The sequence below is a fragment of the Rhinatrema bivittatum genome, chromosome 3 (assembly GCF_901001135.1).
Source record: "Rhinatrema bivittatum chromosome 3, aRhiBiv1.1, whole genome shotgun sequence".
NCBI lineage: Eukaryota > Metazoa > Chordata > Amphibia > Gymnophiona > Rhinatrematidae > Rhinatrema > Rhinatrema bivittatum.
The window spans coordinates 175,592,749-175,618,585 of NC_042617.1; the positions used below are offsets into that span (position 1 = coordinate 175,592,749).

The 25,837-nt window shown below is 44.6% G+C and overlaps 1 protein-coding gene across 1 annotated transcript in view; it reads right to left on the reverse strand.

Annotated features, from left to right (window-relative positions):
* Window positions 1-18,985, reverse strand: part of KIF26B (kinesin family member 26B) — a 905,724-nt gene extending 886,739 nt beyond the window's left edge. The window contains 2 exon segments of the mRNA XM_029593952.1: window positions 17,450-17,851; window positions 18,535-18,985. Of these exon segments, the coding sequence (XP_029449812.1) occupies window positions 17,450-17,851; window positions 18,535-18,597 (465 nt within the window). The 5' untranslated portion in view covers window positions 18,598-18,985.
* Window positions 18,986-25,837: the final 6,852 nt, after the last annotated feature.

Consider the following 25,837-nt stretch of genomic DNA (forward strand, 5'->3'; position numbering starts at 1 on the left):
CCCCCTAGTCTTTCTACTATCCGAAAGAGTAAATAACCGATTCACATCTACCCGTTCTAGACCTCTCATGATTTTAAACACCTCTATCATATCCCCCCGCAGTCGTCTCTTCTCCAAGCTGAAAAGTCCTAACCTCTTTAGTCTTTCCTCATAGGGGAGTTGTTCCATTCCCTTTATCATTTTAGTAGCCCTTCTCTGTACCTTCTCCATCGCAATTATATCTTTTTTGAGATGCGGCGACCAGAATTGTACACAGTATTCAAGGTGCGGTCTCACCATGGAGCGATACAGAGGCATTATGACATTTTCCGTTTTATTCATCATTCCTTTTCTAATAATTCCCAACATTCTGTTTGCTTTTTTGACTGCCGCAGCACACTGCACCGACGATTTCAATGTGCTATCCACTATGACACCTAGATCTCTTTCTTGGGTTGTAGCACCTAATATGGAACCCAACATTGTGTAATTATAGCATGGGTTATTTTTCCCTATATGCATCACCTTGCACTTATCCACATTAAATTCCATCTGCCATTTGGATGCCCAATTTTCCAGTCTCACAAGGTCTTCCTGCAATTTATCACAATCTGCTTGTGATTTAACTACTCTGAACAATTTTGTGTCATCTGCAAATTTGATTATCTCACTCGTCGTATTTCTTTCCAGATCATTTATAAATATATTGAACAGTAAGATGGCCGCTGAAAGAGCAGATACAGAGCGGGTGACTGCTCTTCAGGCCGAGATATCTTTGAGCCCCGGAGGCCCATGTACTCCTCCTCCACCGCAACTCTTGAATATTTCAGGACTATCGAAAGGGGTGTTACCCAATATTTTAGAAAATGATCAAGGGAAAACTCAAGTAACTTTTCAGGGTGAATCCCCTTTGCCATTATTACCTACTGATTTTCTTGAATTAACAGGAGAGGGTGGAGGTGGGACTCAAGCCGTAGCGGGTAAGGTGGAAACTGGATATGCAAGGAGTGGTATCTTACAAATGGAGAAACCAGATATGATTTCTCTTGAATCCCTTTGGTCAGCTATAAAGTCTTTAGAATTGGCAATTGTTAATTTAACTAAGATAACGGTAGACTCTAACCAAAGATTTGATACCATTGAAGCATCTTTATCCACTAATAATCTTAAAATAGAGAAGTTGGAAAAAAGAATGGTTAATATAGAAACCTGGCAACAAAGGTTTGCCAGAGCAGATATCTTAAATGAAAAAAAGTTCGAAGCAATAGAGAATTCCTTAAAATATTTAAACGTAAGGGTTTTGAACTTTCCAAAACATGATTTAATTGCACCGTATGATATGTTTTAGGAGTACCTTTTACAAATTTTGAAATTGCCCCATCAAGCGATGCCGGCTATTTCTAAAATATATTATTTTCCTTCAAAATCGAATGTTGCCAATGGAGAAGCTCCCTTGAACTTGACTGAGGTAACTGAATCTTCTATAGACACAGTAATAGCTAGTAGAGCTACACTGTATGTCTCTTTTTCTTTTGCTTCTGATCGTGATACAGTATTACGTTTATTTATGCGTAACTGTACAGTGTTATTTCATGGGGATAAAATATGGTTGTATCCTGACTTTTCTAGGACAACACAATTAAGAAGGAAAAGATTTCTGGAATTAAGATCAGAGGTGGAATCTAAAGGGGGTAGAATGTTGAAATTCCCTTGTAAATGTGAAATTACTTTGCTAAATCAAAGGTATGTCTTTTTCGAGGCACCACAACTCCGTGCGTTTCTAGAATCCCAAGCCCAAGAGGCTACTGCAATGAGAATGGAAGCAGTTTAAAAGTGTTTTCTCACTTAAAATTTTCCTTTGTATAACAGATATAGAAATTAAATGTAAATATTACTTGGGAAATTTGAGATATCTGTAATTGAATTGAAATTTCCAATGTATATGAAAACGCACAAATAAAAAATTTAAAAAAAAAAATAGGATATCTTTTATTACACAGTAATAGGATAGGATATCTTTTATTACATAGTAACGCATTTTAAAACTTTCCATTACCAAAGAAAGTAATAGAAAGTTTTTTAAATGCATTACTATGTAATAAAAGATATTCTATATTGTTAAGTTGACTGATTCCCTTCAGTTTTTCTAGTTTCAGTCCTGGTCTTGCCACGCTTCCTTGCATTTAATCTCATGCTAGGTAACGCACTGCCATCACACTGTAACACAGTAGTAGTTAGCAGATATGGACGTCTTGGCCCATCCGGCTGTCTACTGTATCACAGTGCACCCAACTCGATTTCCAGCCCTCTCCCTCTCGTGCCCATGCCTTTTTTCTCTATACCTGTCCCAGGCCTGCTTGAATGCGCTTACTGTTTAGCTAACTCTCACCTCTGCTGAGATGAGATTCCAGGCCCAGAGCATTTCCTGATACTTCCTCTGAACCTCCCTCCTTCCAGCTTTGTTATCATGATTCCCAGCTCCTTTTGCCAGGGTACTTGCTAGCGTCTTTTACTTAACTGAAGCCTGTGAGCTGTTCACCCACAATTTATCATAGCTACTTTCCTCCCCCCCTACAATCCCTCCCTCCCCCCATCCCCATCAGCTAGCCGGCGGATGCTCTGCTAGCTCCACCCTGCAGAAATGGACGGCCTAAGCCTAAATTCCTAAACAGAAAAGAGGAATAACAGAAACTTGTTTTCACACTCTACTCAGTTTTACAAACATGGGGGCGGGGTGTCTCACAGAGCCAAATGTGACTGCACCAGGCCGGGACTCAACTCCATTCCCAAGTTTCCTGTGGATGAGGTTACATTCCCCTGTATTACCTTCAGTTCTCTCAACTCAACTAAGCTCATTCTAAGCATCTCTAATCCTTGCTGTCAAAAAAAAGGGGGGTAAGCCTAGGGGCCTTGCCGTTTGCCAAAGGTGAGGTATCGTTCCACGCTGACAATTCGTCACGCTCACCGCTTAGTACGGTGACCTGTGACGCAATTTAAAGAACAGCTGTAGTTGTCCAAACTTGAATGGAGTTAATCCGTCCGAATGCTGACAAATGACTGCCCTGGGCCGTTTTAAAAAATCACATTGCTAATGCAATAATCCCATCCTGCCTTACAAAGAGTCCGGACAAAATAATTAGGTGCTGGGAATGTTTATGCAGTGAATCAAAAGCCACTTTCCAAGACGGGCCACTCTCCCCTCACAAACTAAAGGACTGGGCGGAAATGAAATTCCATTACTTTGCTGTGTGCTAACTTAAGCATACAGTATAAGAAGTGCCAGGCTAGGTCAGGCCAAGGTCCATCGAGCCCTGCATTCTGTCTCTGGGCCACAAGAACCCAGCCGACCTCCAACAGTTGATCTGTTTCTTGTATCCCACTCTCAGGGATAAGCGCTGGCTTTTCCAAGTCTGCCTGGCTGAGAACTGTTTGAGGCCTTTTCCTTCAGGAAATTGTCCAACCCTCTTTTGAACCCCCCCACTATGCTAGTTCGCTTGACCGCATCCTCTGACAACAGATTCCACAGCTCCAAGGCAGCTTCATTCCGGGTCTCCTTCCACCAGGAGCATTTCTAAGGCAGCTGCAAGCTAACAGGAACGTGTTACTCTTCTCCACTGCAGTGTACCTTTTTATTGTTATTACAGTTTGGCAGGGCCAAAACAGGGAAATCTGAGCCATCAATTTCTAATATAAATTGTTGTCGGGTTTCTACCATAAAATGGTTCAGAGAACCCTGCATCTAAACATTACTTCCCCCGCTCGTCAGTATTTCCAGGCAGCCTTGTCTTCTCTCTCTCCATTGTTCTATGGCTGTTGGGCTCCCTTATCAACAGAGCCCTGCTACCTATCCTGTGCCTTTCCCCAGCTAAAATGTACAAAGCGAGTATTTCCTCTATCCAGAGGCACTGCTAGGTAAAAAAAAAAAAAAATTCAGAGCATAGGCCCATCGCCTTATTTATTTATTTATTTATTTTATAACTTTTATATACCGGCATTCGTAAAAAAGAACATCATGTCGGTTTACATGTAACTGAGAAAGGAAATTACAATGATAGGTGGAGGAAAGATAGATAGTTAAAAGGTAAGTTAACTTTACTGTGGTGCCAACATGCGTCACAGTTAAAAACGCGATTATATATGATAAACCATGTTAGACAAAATTAGATAATATTATACAAAGTTAGACAAAATTAATTAATTAATTTTGTCTATAAAATAAATTTATTAATTTATTAATTTATTTATTAATTTATTAATTTATTATTAATAGAATAAATGTATTAATTAATTAATAATTAATTAATTAATTCCCCCCACCCCCAAACTTTTGATGATTAAACTCAACAATTACAATCAGCAGCGTCCACCACTCCCCCTCTGGCCCCTTTGAGAATAATCCTTTTTAAATATTAAACCTTAGGTCATCCCTGTCCTACGTTCCCGTGCAGCTGTCCATCAGGGAGTCAATCCTATATGACATGTAAGGCAAGAACTGCCCTGTAAGTTTACTCCTTGTGGGAATCCCATGGCTTCCTCCATACCCGCCTCTTACCAAGCGCCCTCCATGTGGAGAGAAAGGACAACCCCTGCTCATAAATCAGGGGGCACCGCTGCAAACATTTTTCACTATTGTCGAGAGGTGCTGGGCATGCATTCCAGTGGCATCTCTGGCCAGAAGGACCTTCTATGCCTCAAAGAAAGTCCCAGACCATTTCAACCACACAGTAAAGCTACCATTACAATGATTTGATGGTATCAGTTGATCAGTTCTGTATGGGAGCAAAGTGTGGGGGGTGTACAGGAAGGGATAAAAGCCCAATATAAAGCAAGCACCTCAAGATCTGGAAACATACCCTACATTCACAGCAACTCCCTCTAACAATGGCTGTGGAGCAGAACTAGAGCATTTTCCCCTTACTACTCGCCACCCAAAAAATAATTTTCAAACTCTGGTGTCAATCTCAGTAACAGCAACACAAACTCCCTCCATTACCAGGAATTTAGTGAGCTTGAAACCCATAGCAAAGCTGCCATACTATAGCACACTAACTTCCAAACTCTAACAGCAACAACCCTAACCATGGAAAGACCTCACTGCAAACATTACAACAGTAAGACAGCTCCTACTGGAAAACCAAAGCAAGTCAGACTGCTACAGACACCTAAATGGAACAGGTGTATCAAAACAGTACACCTGTTTCACGCAAGGTGAGTGACCACACATTAGAAATATGAACAATAACTGAACTGGGAACCCCAAGAAGCCGGACACTGCATGTAGTGCAACACTAGAGAAACAGAAACAGAAATGCACTGTCCTGAGCAAAATAAAAAGATAGCAAAGATGCACATCCCAAAAGTTGACATACACCAATCATTAAACTGAAAATAAAATATTTTTTTCTACTTGTGTTATTTAATCACTTTCATTTTCTAATCATGTCCCAGTCTCTTTTCTCTTTCGTCTGAGGACTGGAGAATGAGAGAGGACAGACAATCTCCCTCTTTTCACCACTCACCTCCCTACCAGCTTTCCATCTCCCATTCTCATCCCCTTGCCAATTCGTCTTCCCACTCTCTTTCCCCCTTCCCAATCCTCCCATCTCTCTCACTCCTTCTTCAACCTCGTATTTCCTCTTTCACCCACTCTCTCACTCCTCCAAAATCCTATTTCCGTCTTTCACCAACTCCCTATCTCCCATTTCCAGCCTCGGTAGTCATCGCTTCTCCACCCCTCAATTTTCCTCTACTTCTCAGCCCTCACTTACCCCCAACTGCTTCTGTCCCTCATCCCCTCCACCTCCTCCAGCCCCTTTACCCCCTACCCAGCAATTCCTCCCCAGCCCTATTTTCACCCCTTTCATAGTCCCATCCACTGCATCTCGCCCCTCAGCCCTCCAGATCCTTCACACTATATATCTTAACCTTTCCCCACCCTTCAGCCCCCTTCTCTACCCCCTTTCTCAGAGTGTCAGCCCCATCTCATATGTCTCAGCTCATCTAACACATCCCCACTCATATCTCCATCTAACTGCCAAGGCTCTGCTCTCCCACCCACCCCCAAGTTTCCACTCTCTCCTCCACACCCAATCTCTGGGAAGAGGTTTAGAGACTCTCAGAGTGGATGAAAGGAGCAATGGAGAAATGGACTGATTAGAAAAAAACCTTTTGCTAGCATCCCACACTCATGGATAATAAATTGGCTTGAAAGGTGTTATTTTCTAGAGATGTGAATCGGAACTGAAATCCAAACTGATTCTGGTTCCGATTCACATCTCTATTATTTTCCAAAGAATTTCTGTGCATGTCAAATCTGCTTTTGAAAACTGCCCACGGAAAAGTCCGTGCAGAATACCATTTCATGCACACCTTTGCCAGGACTGGGAAGAGGAAGGGGGATCGGGGCAGGGGAACCCTTTAAGCACATATACTTGCAATTTTTCCGTGCATGCCTGCAAATGTACAGATGGTAAGATGCATCTGCTCGGGATCATTGTTAAGGTGACGTGCATATATCCTCGCCCATTCCAGCTGTACCCAGGAATTTTCAAAGTGGACTTAGCACAAACATCCACTTTGAAAATTTGGGATATAGCCTGTGGGTATTTTGTACCGCAGACTTTAGCCCTCTGTGGGCTGCTAAAAATTACCCCTGAAATGTATAGTGTGAACCTTGAATTGATTGAGTACATCTAGTTCACTATCAGGCCGATACAGTAAAGTGCACTCCGGCGGAGTGCACCGTTAGCCCCCCGTTGGATGCGTGTTTTCCACGCGCTATTTTTACCCCTTACAGTAAGGGGTAATAGCGCGTGGAAAACGCGCGGCCAACCCCCCCAAACTAATAGCGCCCGCAACATGCAAATGCATGTTGATGGGCCTATTAGTTATTCCCGCTCGATACAGAAAGTAAAATGTGCAGCAAAGCCGCACATTTTACTTTCAGAAATTAAGCCTGCCAAAGGCAGGAGTTAATTTCAGCCTGCACCGGGAAAGTGTACCGAAAAGCAGAAAAAACGGCTTTTCTGTACACCCTCCGACTTAATATCATAGTGATATTAAGTTGGAGGCCCCAAAAGTAAAACAATTTTAAAATTTAAAAAAAAAAATTTTTAAATCTGCCCGCGGCCCGCAGGTTGGAAGACGGACGCTCAATTTGCCGGCATCCATTTTTCGAATCCATGGCTGTCAGCGGGTTAGAGAACCAACGCCGGTAAAATTGAGCATCGGTTGTCAAACCCGCTGACAGCCACCGATTCTGTCAAAAACGAGGCGCTAGGGACGCACTAGTGTCCCTAGCTCCTCCTTTTACTGCGGGCCCTCATTTGAATTTTTTTTTTTTCTGAATCGCACGCCCAGGAGAATGGCCTGGGCACGTGTCTGGAAAGCGGACGCTCACCAGCTCTCCCGCAGGGTTTTCTGTATTGGCCTGTATGAAAATGTGACAGATTGCACACAGATACTATGCGTCAAGATCCAGCATTGAATTTTTCAGAGAGATTCCCTGAGATTCAGCCACTGAATTCACTCAGTACTCTTATTAACTCTTTGGGCTATGGATTTAGCTTTAATCCTAAAAACCTTAATGATCCGCAGATTACATCATGCCTACTGTTTGTAGATGATTTAATGTTTTATAGCGCCAGAGATCACCATTTATTGAGACAAGTCTGAGTGTTGAAGAGCTTCTCAGATGAGATTCGGACTGGACAAATGTACTAAGGTGATCTTCCTTAAAGAAAAAATAGGAAAAACTGAAACGTCTCTTTGACGATTATAACATACAAGAACTTGAGCAGGAAGGTGTACATAAAAATCTATGAGTAGAAGAAGGTGAAACAATACTGCAAAAGTTACTGAGAGAAGAGAGCAGCAAAGAATTCTACAGAAGACTGAAACTGATATTGAAAAGCACTTTAACAGCATGGAATAAGATCCAAGCTATCAATCAACTTGCTATCCCCACACTCTCCTACAGTTTTGGAATTATACTGGCTCCAGTGTATGCCGAGATTCAGTGTATGCCGAGATTATACATTCCCAGAGTTGAAGGGGTATGGGCCTTATAGAAATAGATTACACATGCAGAGCTGTTATATTAGGCTTCCAGACCTAACAGCATCAACAGACCGAAATAGTCAGCAAGTGCTGAAATATGAAAGTGAACAACCAAAATCAGTCTCTATCCTTAAAGTTGGCCAATCATTTCCATCAATGGAAGGAATGAGTGAAAATCTACCAGCATACATGAGGAATGAGACAACAGAATCTGCAAAATGAAAAAAAAAAACTCTTTAAAGAATCAGACCAGCCAACAAGGAAAAGTATTTGGCAAAAGCACAAATACAGTGGAAAATACAAAGTTATTCCGGCAATTACATGAAGATCAAAACCTGACATAGGAATGGCTAAGGAGAGTGTTATGCCCGTCGGTCGCAGACGGCTGCGACCGCATCCACTTACTTCCTGCACCGCTCTCCTGCCCTCCCCGGGCCTGCTCGCGGCTCAGGCCAGCCTCCACCGCCGCATTCCCCGGGACTCCTCGTGGCGGCCTGGATGCCGCCACCACCTACGTCGACTGCCGGCCTTCCTAGGCGCGCACGCGCGCCACCGGGCCCTTCTGTGAAGCCTCTTCGGCGGGAACCTCGGGGGCGTCCTCGTTCGATGATGTCATCGGACCTGTGTATTTAAGCTCCACCTTCGCCCTCAGCTAGCCGACTTGGCAACAAGTTCCGTACGTCTCTACAACTCCTGCCTTCGTGTTTCTGTGGCTACACCTTCGGGCTCGTGGACCTGGACCCTGTCTGGTATCTGCTCCTCGGGGGCCAGTGTGCGCACCTACGGGGACTTGCTCTCCTGGCCTACCCCGCTCCTCGGACTGGCTCTGCGCCTCCTGGGTCCTATCCTGCAAAGCCTCCTGCTCCTTGGGGCTATCCCTGGGACACCTCTGCAAATCCATGAGTGCTACAACAGGGCTTCCCCGCTCTTCGGGGTTGTGCCTGTGTCCTGTACAAGACTGTCTGCGCCTCCCAGCTCCTCGGGGCCGCGCCTATGTGTTATTCAAGAGACTGCCAACACTCCTCCGCTCTTCGGGGCCGTGCATACGTCACCAGTAGAGGCCTGGCTCGGGCTTCCCTGCTCTGCGGGTTGGCATACATCATTACTTCAGCATCGTCTACGTTGCGCAGCTCCGCCCCTCGGGGTTGCCTCTCCGGAGTATCTCCTGCACGGCCAGTCTCGCGCCTCCTGCTCTGCGGCCTGTCTGGCGCCTTCCCCCTCAGGGTCTCAGCCCAGGTATTGTCTCCAGCCTGCCTCCCTACTGGGGTACTCACCTGGCTCCTCGCGACCTCTCTATAGTTTCACCCAGAGCTCTCCGCTGTGCCTGGCCTCGCCTCCCGACAGTGCAGACCTGTGGGGCTCCTCCCCACAGGTGGCAACAACTTGATTGTCGGGCCACGGGCCCACATAACCTCTGTTATGATTTGTGGGTATCTTAAACCTAAAGATGAGCCAGTGATAACTGCAGCACTAGACAGTGGATTACAGACAAAATGGTCCACAGCCTGCACAGAGAAAGAACATTAAAACAGAACTGGAAACGGTTACACATCTTGTCGCTGGATGCGACATGCTGTCAGAAAGCCTGTATACAGAGAGGCGCAATAAGGTGGCAGAGCTTATCCATTGGAAGCTGTGTAAATATTATATCATTGTATAAGAAAAATACTGAGAGCACGACCCTGAAATACTGTAGAGCATGAAGACATTATGATTACCTGGAACATTCACATTCCAAATGATATAAAAACTTGATGCAAGAAAAGCAGAAATTGTGGTAAAAGAGAAAAACACAAGAATAGCATTGCTGATAGAAGTGTCAGCATCGAGTAACTATTGTGAACAACCTATGGAGAGGGAGAAGATCCTCGAGTATCAAGAAGTGTCAGAGATCAAACAAATGCAGCAGAAAGATGTGAGAAATAGTGCCAGCTGTATTGGGTGCCACCGTCCTGCCTAAAAACAACTTCCAGAAGCCCCTTGATATGTTGCCTGTAGATACTACACCCTATGAACTCCAGAAGGAGGTGTTTTTTGGCACAATCCAAGCATTAGGAACAGCATTAGCAGTAAATCTGAGACTGAGACTATAGCCAACATGCTCTGGCTTATGCAGGAGGTTCACTCCTGTCACTTTATGAGCAAAACTAACTCATTTGGAGACACTAACACAAGGGACAAACAAATATACTCAAATTAACACGTTATTTCGACAGCAGCGAAAAGACAAGCTCCAAGAAACTGAATTGGAAAAAAACAAGAGATTTTTCTAAAAAGCCATTGAATGCCATTGGTGGAGCGAGTGGAGCTAAATTGTTGGCGTTTTCCATAACTGGGGCCTGCACTACTGGAATTTTCACTTTAATGTGTTCCTCATATGCACTCCCTTGGTCTTTATGGTCTTCATTAGCAAGATGTACTGAAAGTCTGGCTAAAATGCCAACACTGGTCTAGCAATCACCTGTGTAACTCCACCTCTGCAAGTAGAACCAGAGCACTCCGCTCACATCTCGTAATGCCACTGACAAACCCTTTGGCAACGGCTCTCCAGACCTTCATGCTCTCAGTTAAACCAAAAAAAAAAAAAAGGTTCTGAAATTAATTTGGGCTACTTTAAAAAAAAAAAAAACCCCCATAGAAGTAACAAGTCCTAAGCAAACACATTCTAAGTAATTCTTCCTCTCCTATCCCTAATGCAGCTAATCTGGTCACTGCAGCGAAGATCCTGGGTCAAGGGCATTGCCTAGCAGGCCGATGCAATAAGACACACGAGCCACATCCCCCTTGAATCTGATGCAATAGTCAAATGAGAAAGAAATCGGAGTGACATACAAAAAAGGCACACTAGGGAGAAATGTGCATTTTTGCCGCTCATTTCTTGCATCAGGCACACGGACGGCTAAATTGTGCATCCCTAACAAAAGCGCAGCGTTTACATGAAGTTATGAAAATCTGCAATGCCTGTTTACCAAAACGAAAGCAATCACTCACGATTTTTTAAGGTGTCTTTTAGCTAATCATCATGCTCTACTCCACTACTCCCTATATATTATATATTTTTGTTCTAACCCCAAATAACCAAATCTTATAGTAATCTCTTTAAAACAACCCTACCCTACAAGGGGCACATTTATCGCAACACAGAGGGCCAAATGTTTTATATTTCTCATGAGCCCTGGTCTGTGAGGAAAATAAATGCCATTGGCAATGTCTTTTACATGTATGTCTCTGCATACAAATCAGAACCTCTTGCCTTGCTTATCTCATGAACCCTGTAGACACATATGCAAGCAATGACACTCTTATTCAGTAAGAGTCATGATCAAATGTATTCTAACAGATGGCATGTGTAAACTGAACAACATCTCATCCAAACCAAACTGTTTCAAGAAGATTAGAAACACATTATCTACTGTTTGACTTCAAAATACTAATTTTCAAATAAGAACAAAATTACCTACTAGTATTAATGAAATAGATTTTATAGGTTTTGGTAATCTTTATTTATGTGCATTCAAGTAGACTAAGTGAACGACTTCAAAGGGGCGTGGGATAAACACTGTGGATCCATCAAGTCTAGAGGGCGTGAATAAAGTGGAGGCATTCAAACACTGCACGGAGCAGCAGTAGCCACAGTGGCATTCAAACACTGCACGGAGCGGCAGTAGCCACAGAGGCATTCAAACACTGCACGGAGCGGCAGTAGCCACAGAGGCATTCACGGAGCGGGATGACAGTGGCCAGTAGTTGGTGTTCCACCTTCATGGAGCGGAAGGATGGAGGGCTGCTATTTCCAAAAAAAATAAATAAATAAAACAAAACAAAAAAATTAAAACAGGGGTGGGTAAGAATATGGGGCAAGGGGGTGGCCTGCTTGTTACAGCGGTTGCTACCCCTAATTGAGCTGGATGTCACTTGGATGCAGATACAGAGCTGCTCTCTAAATTGGGTGAAGGGGAATTAGGGCTGGAGGGTACTGGAAGCCAATAGTAACAGGTGGGAGAGAAAAAAAGGGAAAAAAAATGGATAAAGTGCGTAGCTTGCTGGGCAGACTTGATGGGCCGTTTGGTCTTCTTCTGCCGTCATTTCTATGTTTCTATGTTTCTATGTAACATGGCAACCATGCTACTTTATCCTAGTATTAATCATACACGATTTTACAATGTCTTTTAAAAATAGAAACACATCAGGTTGTTTTTTTCAAGTGAATATACAGCAATTCGTTGCAATGGAAACACAACCAAGCCATACTGGAACAATATGAAATTAGAATCACCTCGATATCCATATCTGCAAACTCTCCGGATTTGACCCACAATCCAACTCCAGGTCTCCGGAAAAATAAGCAGGATCTCTGGGTCTTAAAAATCCTAACCTCTCACTAGTGTGGCTGTCTTTTCCACTAAGACAGAGAGTAACAGGCACTAGGACCACAGCCAAAGCAGGCAGGAGCCAGCAGGGGAGAAACCTCTCAGCCTGCAGCTACTTCCCCACCTCTTGCCTCTGATTGGCTCTGGGTAGCAAAATGAGCCAATCAGCAGAGAGAGAAGGGCAAACAATCTCTCTGCAGGTCCCTCCTGCTGTTTCAGCCCTCACAGTGACAGCACTGACCAAGGGGATAAAAGAGAAGAGTGTGACAGACTGACTGATTGCCTGGGAGCAGTGAGAAAGACAGCAAGAGAAGGGGTGAGGCAAGAGTGTGTGTGTATGTGAGGGGAGAGCAAAGGTTGGGGAGGGGGAACGCAAGGATTTGAAGAGAGGAAGCAAGATTGGGAAGAACAAAATGGGGGATAGCAGGGGTTAGGAGACAGCAAAGAGGGGAGAGGCCAGCAAGGAGGAAGGAGAGAGCAACAATGTGGGATGGGGAGGAAGGAGTGAGAGAGAAGGAAGAAAAAGAGGCGAGAGAGGACCAAGGATGACAGGAGATGAAGAAGAGGACCCTGGATTGGGAAGAAGGGAATCCAGGAAGATAATGCAAGAGGAAAGAGAAGACGACTAGAGGAACAGAGGAGAAAGTGCAAGAGAAACAGGAGGAGAAATGGTGAAAGGAGAGAAGGTAGGAAGAATAGGAAGAGGAGAAAAAAGGAAAACAGAAAAGGATAGAAAAAGGAAGAGAAAATATTAAAATATCTGCTGCTGAAGGAAAGAGACAAAGAAGGAAGCGATAACACTGAGAGAGAAGAGGGAGGGTAGCAAAGAGAAACAGAAAACAAAACAGGAATAGAGTTAAAGGCAGAGAATGAGAAAAGCGAGACGCTGAGCCAGAAAATCAAGCCAGAAACAACAAAGGTTGGAAACTATTTTACTATCTGATAGAGATTATCAATTAAGAAGCAAGTAGTTCCCTGGGAGGGGGAGGAGGAGGAAGAGAAAAGTCCTTACTGCAACCGCCCCGCTTCCCTCCATGAGGAGAACTCATAAATTCCCAGGTAAGGTAGTCCGTACGGAGTGTCATCCTCAGCCAGAGAGATATCGAAAGCCATGGTGTGGCTTAAACTGTTAAAAGGAAGAGGAGGTTTACAGGCAAGATGTGGCTGGCATTCAGAGCCACAAAATGTGACACAGAACAAAACAAATACTGCAAGCCCAAAAACAGAGATTCAGAAATAAAAGGGCAGCAGAGGAAGGAACATGTGGTCCTTTCAGCAGCTGGGGTTGTCACAGAGGGTTTTAAGTATTACAAAGAATCTCTCTCAAACCAGAAACACCAGCTCTTTCCTGGGAGTTTTCCTATGTATAGCAAATAGTGCTCTGAGTTTTCCAATTTTCCAAATACAAAACAGAACTGCAGTTTCAATTGCAACTCTCTTTTCTTTTCTATGCATAAAAACATTATCACAAGGTAATCTGATGTGCACCCACCTTCAGTCCTGAAGTTAAAGACAGACCCCTCCCCCCTCAAACAAAATCATAGATTAAAAACAGAATAAAAAGGGGAAATCAAGCTATGCTGTTTTAAGAATTAGTTGCATTGGTTCTTATATATACCAAAAGCCAAAACAACAAACAGTACATGTGAAAACTACATGTTTTGAGTCAAAGATTTTAAAAAAAATAATAATTGCTGAAAATTTCAGAAATCTGTATTTGACTATGAATGCAGTGGGGCTGGGCTGCCTTGCACTGCCCTGTGGCAGGACCTGGGTTTGATTCCTGGGCTCGGGTTTTCAGCTCCCCGGATCTGCCAGGGCTAGGGGATGTTCTGGAGAAAAGCATTCACAGCCTCTGCAGGGAATAGGTCTCAGCCATCATGCAACAGTGACACCTAGTGGCTGGATTTAGGGTGCAAGATCGCAGGAGGACTGTGGCTACAAGTGACTCGTGACTAAAGGGGGTCCGGAGATACCCACTGAGCCGGAAACCCAAAAGACGAGGAAAAAAGTGCTGTGTCCAAAAAATTTTTTTTAAAGAAACTAAAGAAAATGCATGTGGTAAAAATTACAGCTGGAAAAGCATGAAAACCATGCAAGCGGGGACCCTTGTTATAAACTTAACCAGGCTTGGAAGCCTGAGGAGAACTTAATTTCAAAGGTACATAGCTGCAGTGTAGCATAAGCAACCTTGCCTCGGCAACTGCGTCTCTTCCTGGTTTCCTGATACCTCTTTGCTCTAATCACTGAGGCAAACTCTTTGAAGGGAAAGGGTAAATATCATTTGCTCTGACAAGGGACTAACCCGAGCAGCATGGTGTCGCATTAGGGTTGCTCTGTGTCCACAGCCCTTCACAGGGGTGTCCATGAAGGAGTCCCCTGTGCCCCCTAACTATCTCCGTGCTGGGTCAGTACACAAGGAGGGACCTGCTCGCTGATTTAGAGACTTACACTGAGAGCGGGGGGGGGGGGGGGGGATGGCCAAATCTGGTCCTCGAGAGCCACAAACAGCCCAGGTTTTCAGAATATCCACAATGAATATGCATGAGATAAATTTGGTTGCATTGTCTCCACTGTATGCAGATCTATCTCGTGCATATTCGTTGTGGATATCCTGAAAACCAGGTCTGTTTGTGGCTCTTGAGGACCAGAGTCGGCCAACCCCTGAACCTAGAATCTTAAGCACAATTGCTGCGGTGAAAGAAACAACCACCTTTGGGTGCCTGCTGTTCACCAAACGTCTTTGCTCTCGGGCAGAGGGCTTCCTCTCAGAGTATCTTAGAAAATACCTGATTTCACAAGCAAAAAAAAAAAACAGAAGGGAAAAGGAAAAAGGGCAGAGAATCTCAAACCCTGCCATGCCATAACATCCCATGCTGAGGCTACCACCAAAAACTTCCTAGGAAAAAGACATTTAAAAGAGGGATAGACAAGAAATTCAAGGAGCAAGGAGTAAGAGAAGAATAAGAGGCGGGGAGAGGGTATGGAGCAGTACCTATAAAAAAAAATAAATACATACAAATAAAGCAGATTCTTGAATGTAATTCACTTTGAAGTGCCTAAAAGGCGGAATAAAAATCTGCAGCTAGGAAACCCTGAAAACGCTGAAGTGAAGAAACATCTACAGGCACCCAACAAGAAGGGAGAGAAACGCAGTGGAGACCGGAAAGCAGCAAACACACAATACAAGACGGCACAGGAGCACCCCCACCCCCCCCCCCCCCGCATGGTACAAGGTAATATATGTACTGTACATAATGCATACTTCTACAGCACATAACACAACAAACGCAGCAAGCAACGCCCGCCTGGCGACATATCCACATAACCTTGCAGCAGTAGCATGGCAGAGTACCGAAAATGTTTCCAATAGTATTTTCTTGGCTAAAATGTAAAAAAATCATAAAGTCTGTACTCCCAAATGCTTATTGCTAGATGTGTGTAGCGCTACAAGTTATTTGTTCAGCGTTCTGGTGGATGGATTTCTTTTTTTTTTTCCGTTATATAAAATGCTTAATGAGCAGCGTCATTGAGATGTGAGAGGTACATGCTGCCTGATCCAAGCTTGGGCAGCCTGTCCGCAGAACCAGATCCTGCCAGCCTCTTCCTAGCCAGGGGCTGAGAAGGCAAGGACCTGGTTCCCACCACTCCAGTTCCTCAAAAGTGGAGGAGCAGGAAGTGACACTTGATTATCACCATCAATAACTGTATGAAAACAAGCAAACAAAAAAAAAAAAAAGAGACAGATGGGCTAGTCTGCAAAGGTAGTTTGAAAAACGCAATATTTTTTAAATACTCCTAAAATCTCTCTAATTGGAAAGGTGCTCTATTCTCAATGGTGCAAACAGGGTGATTTAGGAGGTAGGCCAGGCAGCATGCTCCTACATGCCAACCTTTCCAAGCTCCCGAGAGCCAGGGGAAGGAAATGAGATGCACTGGAATGACAATTTTGTTAGAGAGTAAAATGGCAATTGGTTTTGGATCATTAAAAAATCAAAAGTAAGGAAAACAGTCAGCAAACCTGCACTAGGAGGTGATAGAATAATGAAAATTACAGGGCATCCCCCCTCCAGCTTTGCTGATTGGTACATTCTAGTTATAGTGTTATCATACCCTGCCCTTGTTTAATAAATCCAATACACTTCCTTCAGGACCTGCAAAGGGTTCATTCATTTGTGTGTGGGGGAAGGGGTGATAATCAGTACCTTAAAACCAGGACTAGATTTAGGTATTGGCAACACAGGAATGTGCCGAAGGTGCCAAATTCTGAAGGTGCCCAGAAACTGCACCCTCAGTTCGCCCATCTCTGGGGGATCCCCCAAACTCCACTAGTCCTCTGCCTATGAGCCCAATTTTAAATCCATGCCTGACCAGTCGAAGGACCCCCCCCCCCCCCCTCCAGGACAACCTCCAGGAAGATGTATTTGCAGTCAAGTCCACTGGGTACCAATTAACACCGTCCTGCAGTAACAGCAGGATAAGCGCTCTTCCTAATCTCCCTAGTCAGAATGGTGCCAGCTCCCTACTGTCACCTTCAGAGCTTAAACTTGCAGAAGCCCCTACGCTTTGCTCACGACTCTGCCCTGCTTCCGCTTTGGCCACCCTGAGCACGCCTTGACCCGGGAGCTAGCTTCTTTTTTGGGGGGAGGGAGAAGTTGGCACGCTTCTCCCGTAGCGTTTAGCGAGACAACTTCGCATTCCCTGTGCTGCTGCTGCTGCTGCTGCCCGCCGCAGCGTTAGAGTCCCATTGCACGCCTCTCCTGCACTTCGCAATCGCTTTGCACGCCTGCAACATCAAAGGAGGGTTTTTGGTTTTGCTTTTTTTTTCGAGGTGGGGGGAGGGGAGATTGCCACCGCGCGGAGCTTTTCCAGCGCTGCTTTGCTCCAGAGTCCTGCTGTGCCCTGTACCTTTCAGGCATTTATTGCAGGGGGGAGGGGGGCGGGTGTCGTAAAAGTGCCCTGGCTTATGAGGCGATGCGTTTAGCTTAGCATGAAATCGGTGCATCTCCCCGAGGGCTGCCCCGGGGACCTGTGGCGCTTACCTTGCTGGAAAAGGGCCCGGGGAGCAGCAGTTTCAGCGCCTGCCTCTTCAGCTCCACCAGCCGGGCGTTGCAGTTCTCGCAGCAGACGCCGCGATCGGAGCCCGGGGACGAGCCGCCGCCGCTGCCCGAGCCCGGCGAGCCCGTGCCGAAGCCCGGCGAGCCTCCCAGCGAGCCCGGGGAGCTGGTGCCGATGCCCGGGGAGGCCGGCCCCGGCGACCCCGAGAAGGAACCCGGCGAGGAGGTGCCCGATCCGGGGGAAGGGGTGCCCGAGGAGCCGGGCACCGAGCCGGCTCCCTCCGGAGCAGGGCGGCTGCCAGCCCGGGACTCCTCGTAAGCTTTCCGGTACCAGCTCTCCGGGGAGAAGGGGGCGGCGGGTTTGGTGGGCGAGCACGCTTCGTTCACCTGCAATATAGAAAAAAATAAAATAAAACAAAATCAGGGATTGATGCAGGTGATCTTCCAGGGGGGGGGGGGGGGGAGGGTGAAGCTAACATGCAACCCGATCCCTGCCCTACATCCACCGCCAGCCCTTACCGCTCCCCGCTTCATTTTATTCTCTGCATAAAACTGTGCGCAAAGATGCAGCCGACCCGCGCGTCCAGCTCACGGACGCGGAGAAAGCATCGGCAGGTAATTAACAGCCAAACAAGCGAGCGGTGCTCTGCATTCGTCCCCAAATCGCTTCGTATACCGCAGCTTCTCTACATAGAGGTGAGCAGCACTCGCGTCAGAGCAGGTTCCGAGAAGCTCTCATCAATGGAAAGGTGCAACGTGAAAACAATAATAATAATGATAATAAAAGTTCAGTAGGGCCAAGGGGATTTAAGGAAGCATTTTCAATAACCGAGGGGGGGAGGGGGGGACACCCCCATCTTGTTCCGGGTAAACATGCAAATTGGAGGGGTGAGGAGAGCTGTGAATGTTTACACGCACCCTAATGAGGTTAGACATGCCTGTACCATTTGTCATCTCGGCGAGAGGGAGAAAACGAGCAAGGATGCAGGAATGTCTACGGCAGTTTCGGAACATTTATGCATTTAAAATTAACATACATCTGCCAGCAGGGTGGATGGCTGAAAGCTTACCCCAAATTTCCGGCTTCTGCTCGTGACTGCTATTCTCTCTTTACTCCCGGCCACGGAATTCATGGCGATTTTTGCAAAGAGGAATTCTTCTAAAAATGTTGCACTTTAAATCCCAGAGCAGGTTTTGTTTTTTGTAATTTTTTTTTTCCCAATCAAATTGAGGCCACCAGCTGGATAAAAACTCTTGCTCCGAATTCAGCTGATATTTCCTTTCCTCCAAAACAAAAAGAAGAAGAAATAACCCGAGCCCCTGAAGTCACACCACCAGCCAATTTTCAAAGCAGGGCTGGTTCACATCCTCCCATCTTCTTTCCTTTTCACACCTTTTCACAGTAACAGCATCATCCCGAGCAGAGGATGCATTAGATCACACGCCCCCCCCCCCCCCCTCTCAGCCAGGCATCGCATTCCTCCAGAAACTTAAAAAGCGGAGGAAAGAGCCATTCAAAATGAAAGAAAACGAGAGAGAGGAAAATGTGGCAAAAGACGGAGAGAGCTGCGCTGCTCCTAGAAGTGCAGACTTCTCCTTGCCTCTGCCAGTGGCGCTGTGCTAACTTCTTTCCTTCACCGAGGTTTGTACTAAAAAAAAAAAAAAAATCCCCCCCCCCGGAAAAATATATCAGCTTCTCTGGGAGGAGCCTGCGGGGCCTTCGGAACCAATATCCTGCGGCCAGACTGCCTTTGACAGCTCGGGAAGGGACAGGCAGGGGCTATAAAGCTCCGGGCTGCGGGCTTCCCTGGCAAAGCCTCCCCTGGAGGTGCTAGAGCCAGGAAGCGGGGTGGGTGTTATTCTCCCCCCCCCCCCCCCCCCTTCCTAATGCTAGACTTGGATCCATTTTAACCATCGGGACTTGACTATCGCTTAGGGGATTTTTATTTTATTCCTAGAAAAAAAAAATGTATGTATATATTTATTACATGTATAGACCGTTTAATTCAATCTTAAATCGTTATCTTCCAATACGCTACGTTTTATTTTTAGTTCCCAGCACGATAGCATCTTCAAAGCGCTTTCTCAGGGCAAATGTGAAAGCGAAAAGCTCTGAAGGGTTTCGGGGACGCTGGTTTAACGTTTTATTAATTACAAAATATTCTATCAGCAGGCGCTTTTTCATATATATATATAGAGAGAGAGAGAGATTTATTTATTTCCTTTTCAGTTGGGCAGATCTTTCTTTTGCATTAAATGATTCCAAATCGGCCGGGCAAATGATTGCTTTGGTAGCTCCAGAAATCCCGGGGCAAGAAATAGGTTGCAACCCCCCTCCCCCCCAAATACGGCGTGGATCTAGAGACCGATTCTTGGTGTGTCGCGCGCACACGCACGCACAGCGCTCCTCACGCGGGCTACATTCTCTCCAGAGTGGCTAAGAGGAGAGGGTGACCCGGACTGAAGGCGACCACGGGGGTGGGGCCAGAGCAGGGAGGCAAGAAAGCCCCGGTGGGGTGCAGTTTTACATACCTTTCTACTCCCTGCCTAAACCGGGCGAGGCGGAGCGCGCTCCCCTCCCCCCATGCAGCCTTGTGCGTGTGTCTCCCTGCAGACACTGCCAGCCTTACGGGGCGGGGGAAGCGCCTGGCTCTCTCCCGATTTACCCCGACTGGCACGGGATTCTTGGCGACGATGTTGCAAACCAAGTTTCTGCTGGCGCCCCGGGGAATCATTTCCACGGAAATCCTGAAAGCTGGCTCTCCCAACCCCTCCTGCCAAATCTGGCCGAAAACGCCACTGCTGGCCCGCCCGGAGACCGTACCTAATCGCTACCCCCCGGCGGTATCTAATTAGCACTTGTGCCGGAAAACGTGGCCTGCCCTGGCTGGACGCCTTGCTCATCTGGTCCTAAGCCTATAGGTAACGCAAGGGGAAAAAAACGCATAGTACATGTGGCGCTGAGTGCGCTGCATTTGTCTGCAGTAGATGAAATGGATGTGTTGTTGGGGAGGGGGGGCAAAACATAAAATAAGTCTTGCACGGCTGTCATTTAGAAATGCTGCGAACTGCATTCCTAAGCAACCTGATGCACACTTGGTTGCAACCAAATCAGCCAACGTTTGTGGTGGGCTGGCGCCCTCTGCAGATTTAGCAGTTGAAGGTTGTATAAAATGTTAACTGAATAATTTTGCAGCTTGCTGACTGACTATCGGGTTCCTTTCCGATAACTGCCAATGTATATGGCAAAAAAAAAAAAAAAAAAGACATTTAAATGTAAACTGCTTTCTGTGCATATAGTCTGCAGTTCTATTGAATGCGCGGTTCAGGTGTGGTTTGCAAGAACCTATACTTATCTAGATATTTTGAAAATTGCAATAAACTGGGCACACAAAAGGCAATATTAATATTTTGCATATAACTTTCTTAAGAAAAAAATATTAAAATGTTTTATTTTTTAAGAAACTGGTACGTCCAGTTTGCTGTAATTATCCTTGGTCAGTTTTTCTGGAGCATTGAAAACAGTATTGGGTTTTTTGGGTCCTGTACAAAGTACATAATCTCAAGGATAAACCTGATCAAATAACATAAATATGCAAAAAGGAAATCTAGTACACGTACATGTCTTTAGAAGAAAATAAATTCAGAAAAGAAAATTTGTATTATACATTTCCGTGAGGCCCACAATAAAAGGGAATCCAAGAAAAGGAAAAGTCCAGAAATGGGACCCAAACATTGGAATAAAGGGGACAAAAAGGGAATCTAGAACCAATCTGTAGCCAGATTCCCTAGTTCTTTCTTAAAGCAGGAGTCCCCAGATTTGTGACAAGAAGAGCCACAATGAGTATTTAAAACCATCAAGAGGGCAGGGAGGAGGAGATCCATCTCGGAGTTTGTTTGTAGGCCTGAGCTCTGTCACATTGCCATTACTATAAGTACTTGTCTCCTTCCTTCTACTGCAATGTCTCTGTCCTACACCTCCACTGGTACGCCAGCCCAGGAGGGGGTCCCTCTACAAGGACATGGACTGCCCTATTAATAGGAGCGACTGTGTGGGGCATACCCTTCTCTCTCAGTCTCCTATCCCACCTCCTTCCAGCCTCTTTTTCCTACCCTTCCTACTTCCAGCCTCTCTTTCTCACCCCATCTGTCCAGACTCTGCTGCCTTTCAGACTCTCTCTTCTACCTCCCATACATTCAGTCTCCCTCTTTCGCCCATCTCTTTACAGCCTCGCTTTTTGTTTCTCTCTTACCTCTTTCTCCATCCTACCCTCTCTCTCTTTCTGTCTCCTATACATTCCCTTCAGCCTCTTATCTTGCTCCTACCTCCTCCTTCCACATTCAGGGGTGGACTGACCATTCACACAATAGGGCTCACAGCACTCTCCCTTAGCCGCGGGTGGATAGTGACCAATAACCCTTATTGCCTGGGGGGAGGGCCCAGATCACTGTCAGTCAGCCCCTGCACACATTCTTCCTCACACTCCAACAATCTCACTCTCTTTCTCTTCCATCATTCTTCACCACCGTTACTTATTCTGATGCCCCTATTGCATTCCCTTAGAAAAGCAAGACTATATAAGTACCTGCATGCAGAGGAGTAAAAACAGGACTGGATCAACCTGTCCTGAAAATCTGCAGCCAGTTGGCAACCCTAATCACAATACCAATAAACAGAAGCTTCTTGGTGCAACAACAGGAATTTGTTTTCTAGTTTCATGCATGGAAAACATTAAAAAAAAAAAAAGGTAGAATCCTATTTCTATTCTGTTCAAGCACAAACTTCACCAAGAGAGTGGCTCCTTTCCCATTCTCTCTCAGAAGAGTACTTAAAAAATAGCCCTTCTTCCTGCTCATTTTTCGTGCTCTTCTTGTTGGTAGATAAGGGGAAGGATAACTTCATCTGGGATTTTGAGCATGACAGAAAACTAATTCACATGGAAAAAGATGTTCCAACCTGATCCTTAGAAAAATCTAAAAGTCTCAGATTAGGAGATCTAACAGCATTCTCCAATGCCTCTAACTTCCTATGGCCAGCTGTTTTGTCCTGTACGAGGGCAGACCGTAGAATCTTTTTTATCCAAAATAAATTTTTATTGAAAGACAGAATATGTGATTACAGGTAACATAATACATGGGTGCATGGATTACTACAAAAATACATACCCTGGATAAAAACTTATTAGCAAAGCCACCATTTATCAAAAATAATAGTACCTGGGATTGCATACACCATTGCTTTCGGAAGAGTTAACAACTAAACTCTCAGCAATCCCTATAACACACAACAAACTATTCCATACATCCACACCAACACTCAACATCATTACATACATCATCATCATCATAGTAAAAACAGTAAACCCTTTTGAACCTTTATCAAGCTCCTGTACACTCGACAGATCTCCTAGTAAGAGTAGTTCACCTCATCGAGGAATCAATACTCCAGTATATCTTTTAATCTCAGAGAGTACCACTTCCCAAAAGGGAGTAATGACAGAACATGTCAGAAAGTTATGAACCAATGGTACCATCATTTGCTCAGCAATTATTAGACAAAGATGTCTCTGCTGTCCCCATGCGATGTCTTTTACATTACCTATAAAAGCATGACGCTACAAATTGAACTTCATTTCCCTCATAGTAAAATCAATATTGATCTTATGCAGAAACTGAAAGTATTGTTTCATTTTATCAGTAGACACAGTAAAGGACAACACTTTCTCCCAAAAATTACAAAACCTCAATAGCACTGTGTTGGAGATCTTTTGTTTACCTACATGGTGCCAATTGGAAATAGAGTTTTTTTCAGATCCCTACAAGCTGCTGAAACACCTCATACCATTTTCATTCCTTAACAGGAGAGTCCTTTGACCACTGCAAAGAGAACGAGTAGTGCAGGTATGCAAAAGAATTGCGACTGAGGGCAGGAAAATTTATCTCTCAACTGGGAAAATGACAGCAGTGTCACCTCCCCTTCTCAACATCAATAATGGCTCGTGCTCCTTTAGCGCGCCAGCTATGAAAAATGCTACTTGCCATGGTTTCTAAACCATCACCAAGCTGGGATAACTGCCCATAGTAGTAAATTCTCTTCCATAGGTTTTGACAGTTGGGCATTGTTAGCATGTAAGAAGCCATACTTTTAACCAACCCCTCGACAGTACACACAGTTCCCAGTAGACCACTCCCACATAAAATGAAGCTGGCAGGCAGCATTATAAAATCTCAGATTAGGCATGTTCAACCTTCCCATTTCCTTGCCCTTCATCACTTTATCATCTCAGTCTTGGTCTCCTGCCTTTCCAAATAAAACTAAGAAAGAGCAACCTGAGGTGCGGGGATCTTTTTGAGTTAACCAGCAAGGTAACATCTGTAATTTATACAAGACGTTTGGTACGATAACCATTTTCAAAAAAGGCACAGCGTCCCATAAAGCAGTGGTTCTCAAACTTTTTTCCCATCATGACACACCTGATGGAGAATGTCCATATGTGTGACACACTGCTCATTACAATCTACGGCGGAAATTTAAAAAAAAAAAAAAGGCCCCGTATTACTTTTATTGTTGAGAATGACACAAGGGAAAAATAAGAGTAGTCCCTCTGAACATAAATTATATATTTATATATTTATTTGTTTTTATATACCGACATTCGATCTGGGATATCACATCGGTTTACATTCAGGTACTGTGGGTATTTCCCTATCCCCAGAGGGCTTACAATCTAAGTTTGTACCTGAGGCAGAGGGGGTAAAGTGACCTGCCCAAGGCCACAAGGAGCGACAGCGGGACACAAATCCTGGCCTCCTGGTTCGTATCCCACTGCTCTGTTCACTAGGCTTTTTCTCCTCCCTGAACATAATTAAGACATTGGCTTAACAGAACAGCACCAACTTCCAGCACTCAAACAGTAACCACCTTACCTAAGAAAAGGCAACACTGAAAATATTACACCAGGCCTTAAAACACCAATACTCCTCCTATTAGGAATCTGTAGCAGCCTGGTTTGTTCCGTTTTCCTACACAGAAACTACACGCCAGCAGAAAACCTCACCTCAGTCACATGTGCAGACCCTCTCCTAACAAAGAATAAAAAGAGCATAAAGCTTAACTGGAAACATGCAGACAAAAACTGAACTGGAAACCACAACAAGCCAGAGAGACTGTATGCAGAGCAACAAAGGAAAAATAAACTTCACCAGTCCTCATAAAATAAAGCAAAAAATATAGAATCAATAAGAGTAAAACCATACTAACAAAAAGAACAGACTATTTCAAAACAGCTGATGAATGGAATCGAATGAATGGAATGGAAATCGAAGGTTCAATTTCCTGGTGCCCTGAAATAGTTGTGAATTAGGAGGAGGAAGGGGGATTGCTTGCAACTTTCTCCTCTCTCTCAGTCACACTCAAGCTGTTTCTCTCACTTACATAGGCTCTCAGTCACACAAATATACACATGCTTTCTCTCTCTCTCTTATACACACAGGCTGTTAATCATACATATACATCCTCTCTCTCACTTAAACATACATATTCTCAATCACACAGACACAGATTCTCAGTCACACAAACAGGTTCTTAATCACACACATACACAATCTCAAACACATACACTCTTTCACTCACTCGCTCTCCCCACTGAACTAGCGGCAGCAACAGCCTCCTCCTCTTCTAGCCCTTGCGGTCTCCAGAAAGAAGTCCCATCGGCTGCAGGGACTGACATTGCTCCTCGTTTTGCTCTGGACCGCACTGCTGTTCTTTGGGCCGATGCTGCATGCACTGCACTTAACATGGTCTCTTACAAATGAATGTGTATGTTAGGGAGTGTGTGTGTGTGTGTGTGTGTGTATGAGAGAAGGAGAGAGACAGAGAGGATAAATTATGTATCCTCCTTCATCCCGACTAATCCAGGACAATCTCAGGGTGACTGGAAATCAAAACTTCCCATGTATGGAGATGCGGGGATATTTTTTAGCCCTATTTTAATTATTTGATTTGTGTGCTGTTTTGAAATATTTTATTGGGTTGGTAAATTTTAAAAATGTTAATATGAGTTATTAATTATTGGATGTCATTCTGCTCATCAACTGTTTTGAAATATTTATTCTTTGTATTAGCATGGTTTTATTATGATGTTTTATATTTCATGTTTTTATTGTTTTTGTGAGGAATGCTGATGTTTCTGTTTTTCAGTTCTTATTTTATTATTTATTTTTAGATTTTTATATACCGGTGTTCCTATATGAAATAAAGATCACATCGGTTTACATTGAAACAGAACATGAAAATTGCCAAAAGGCATTACATAGAACAAGGTTATGAAACTTGGAACAGTGTACATAAGTTCAAAATTTAACAATAACGTT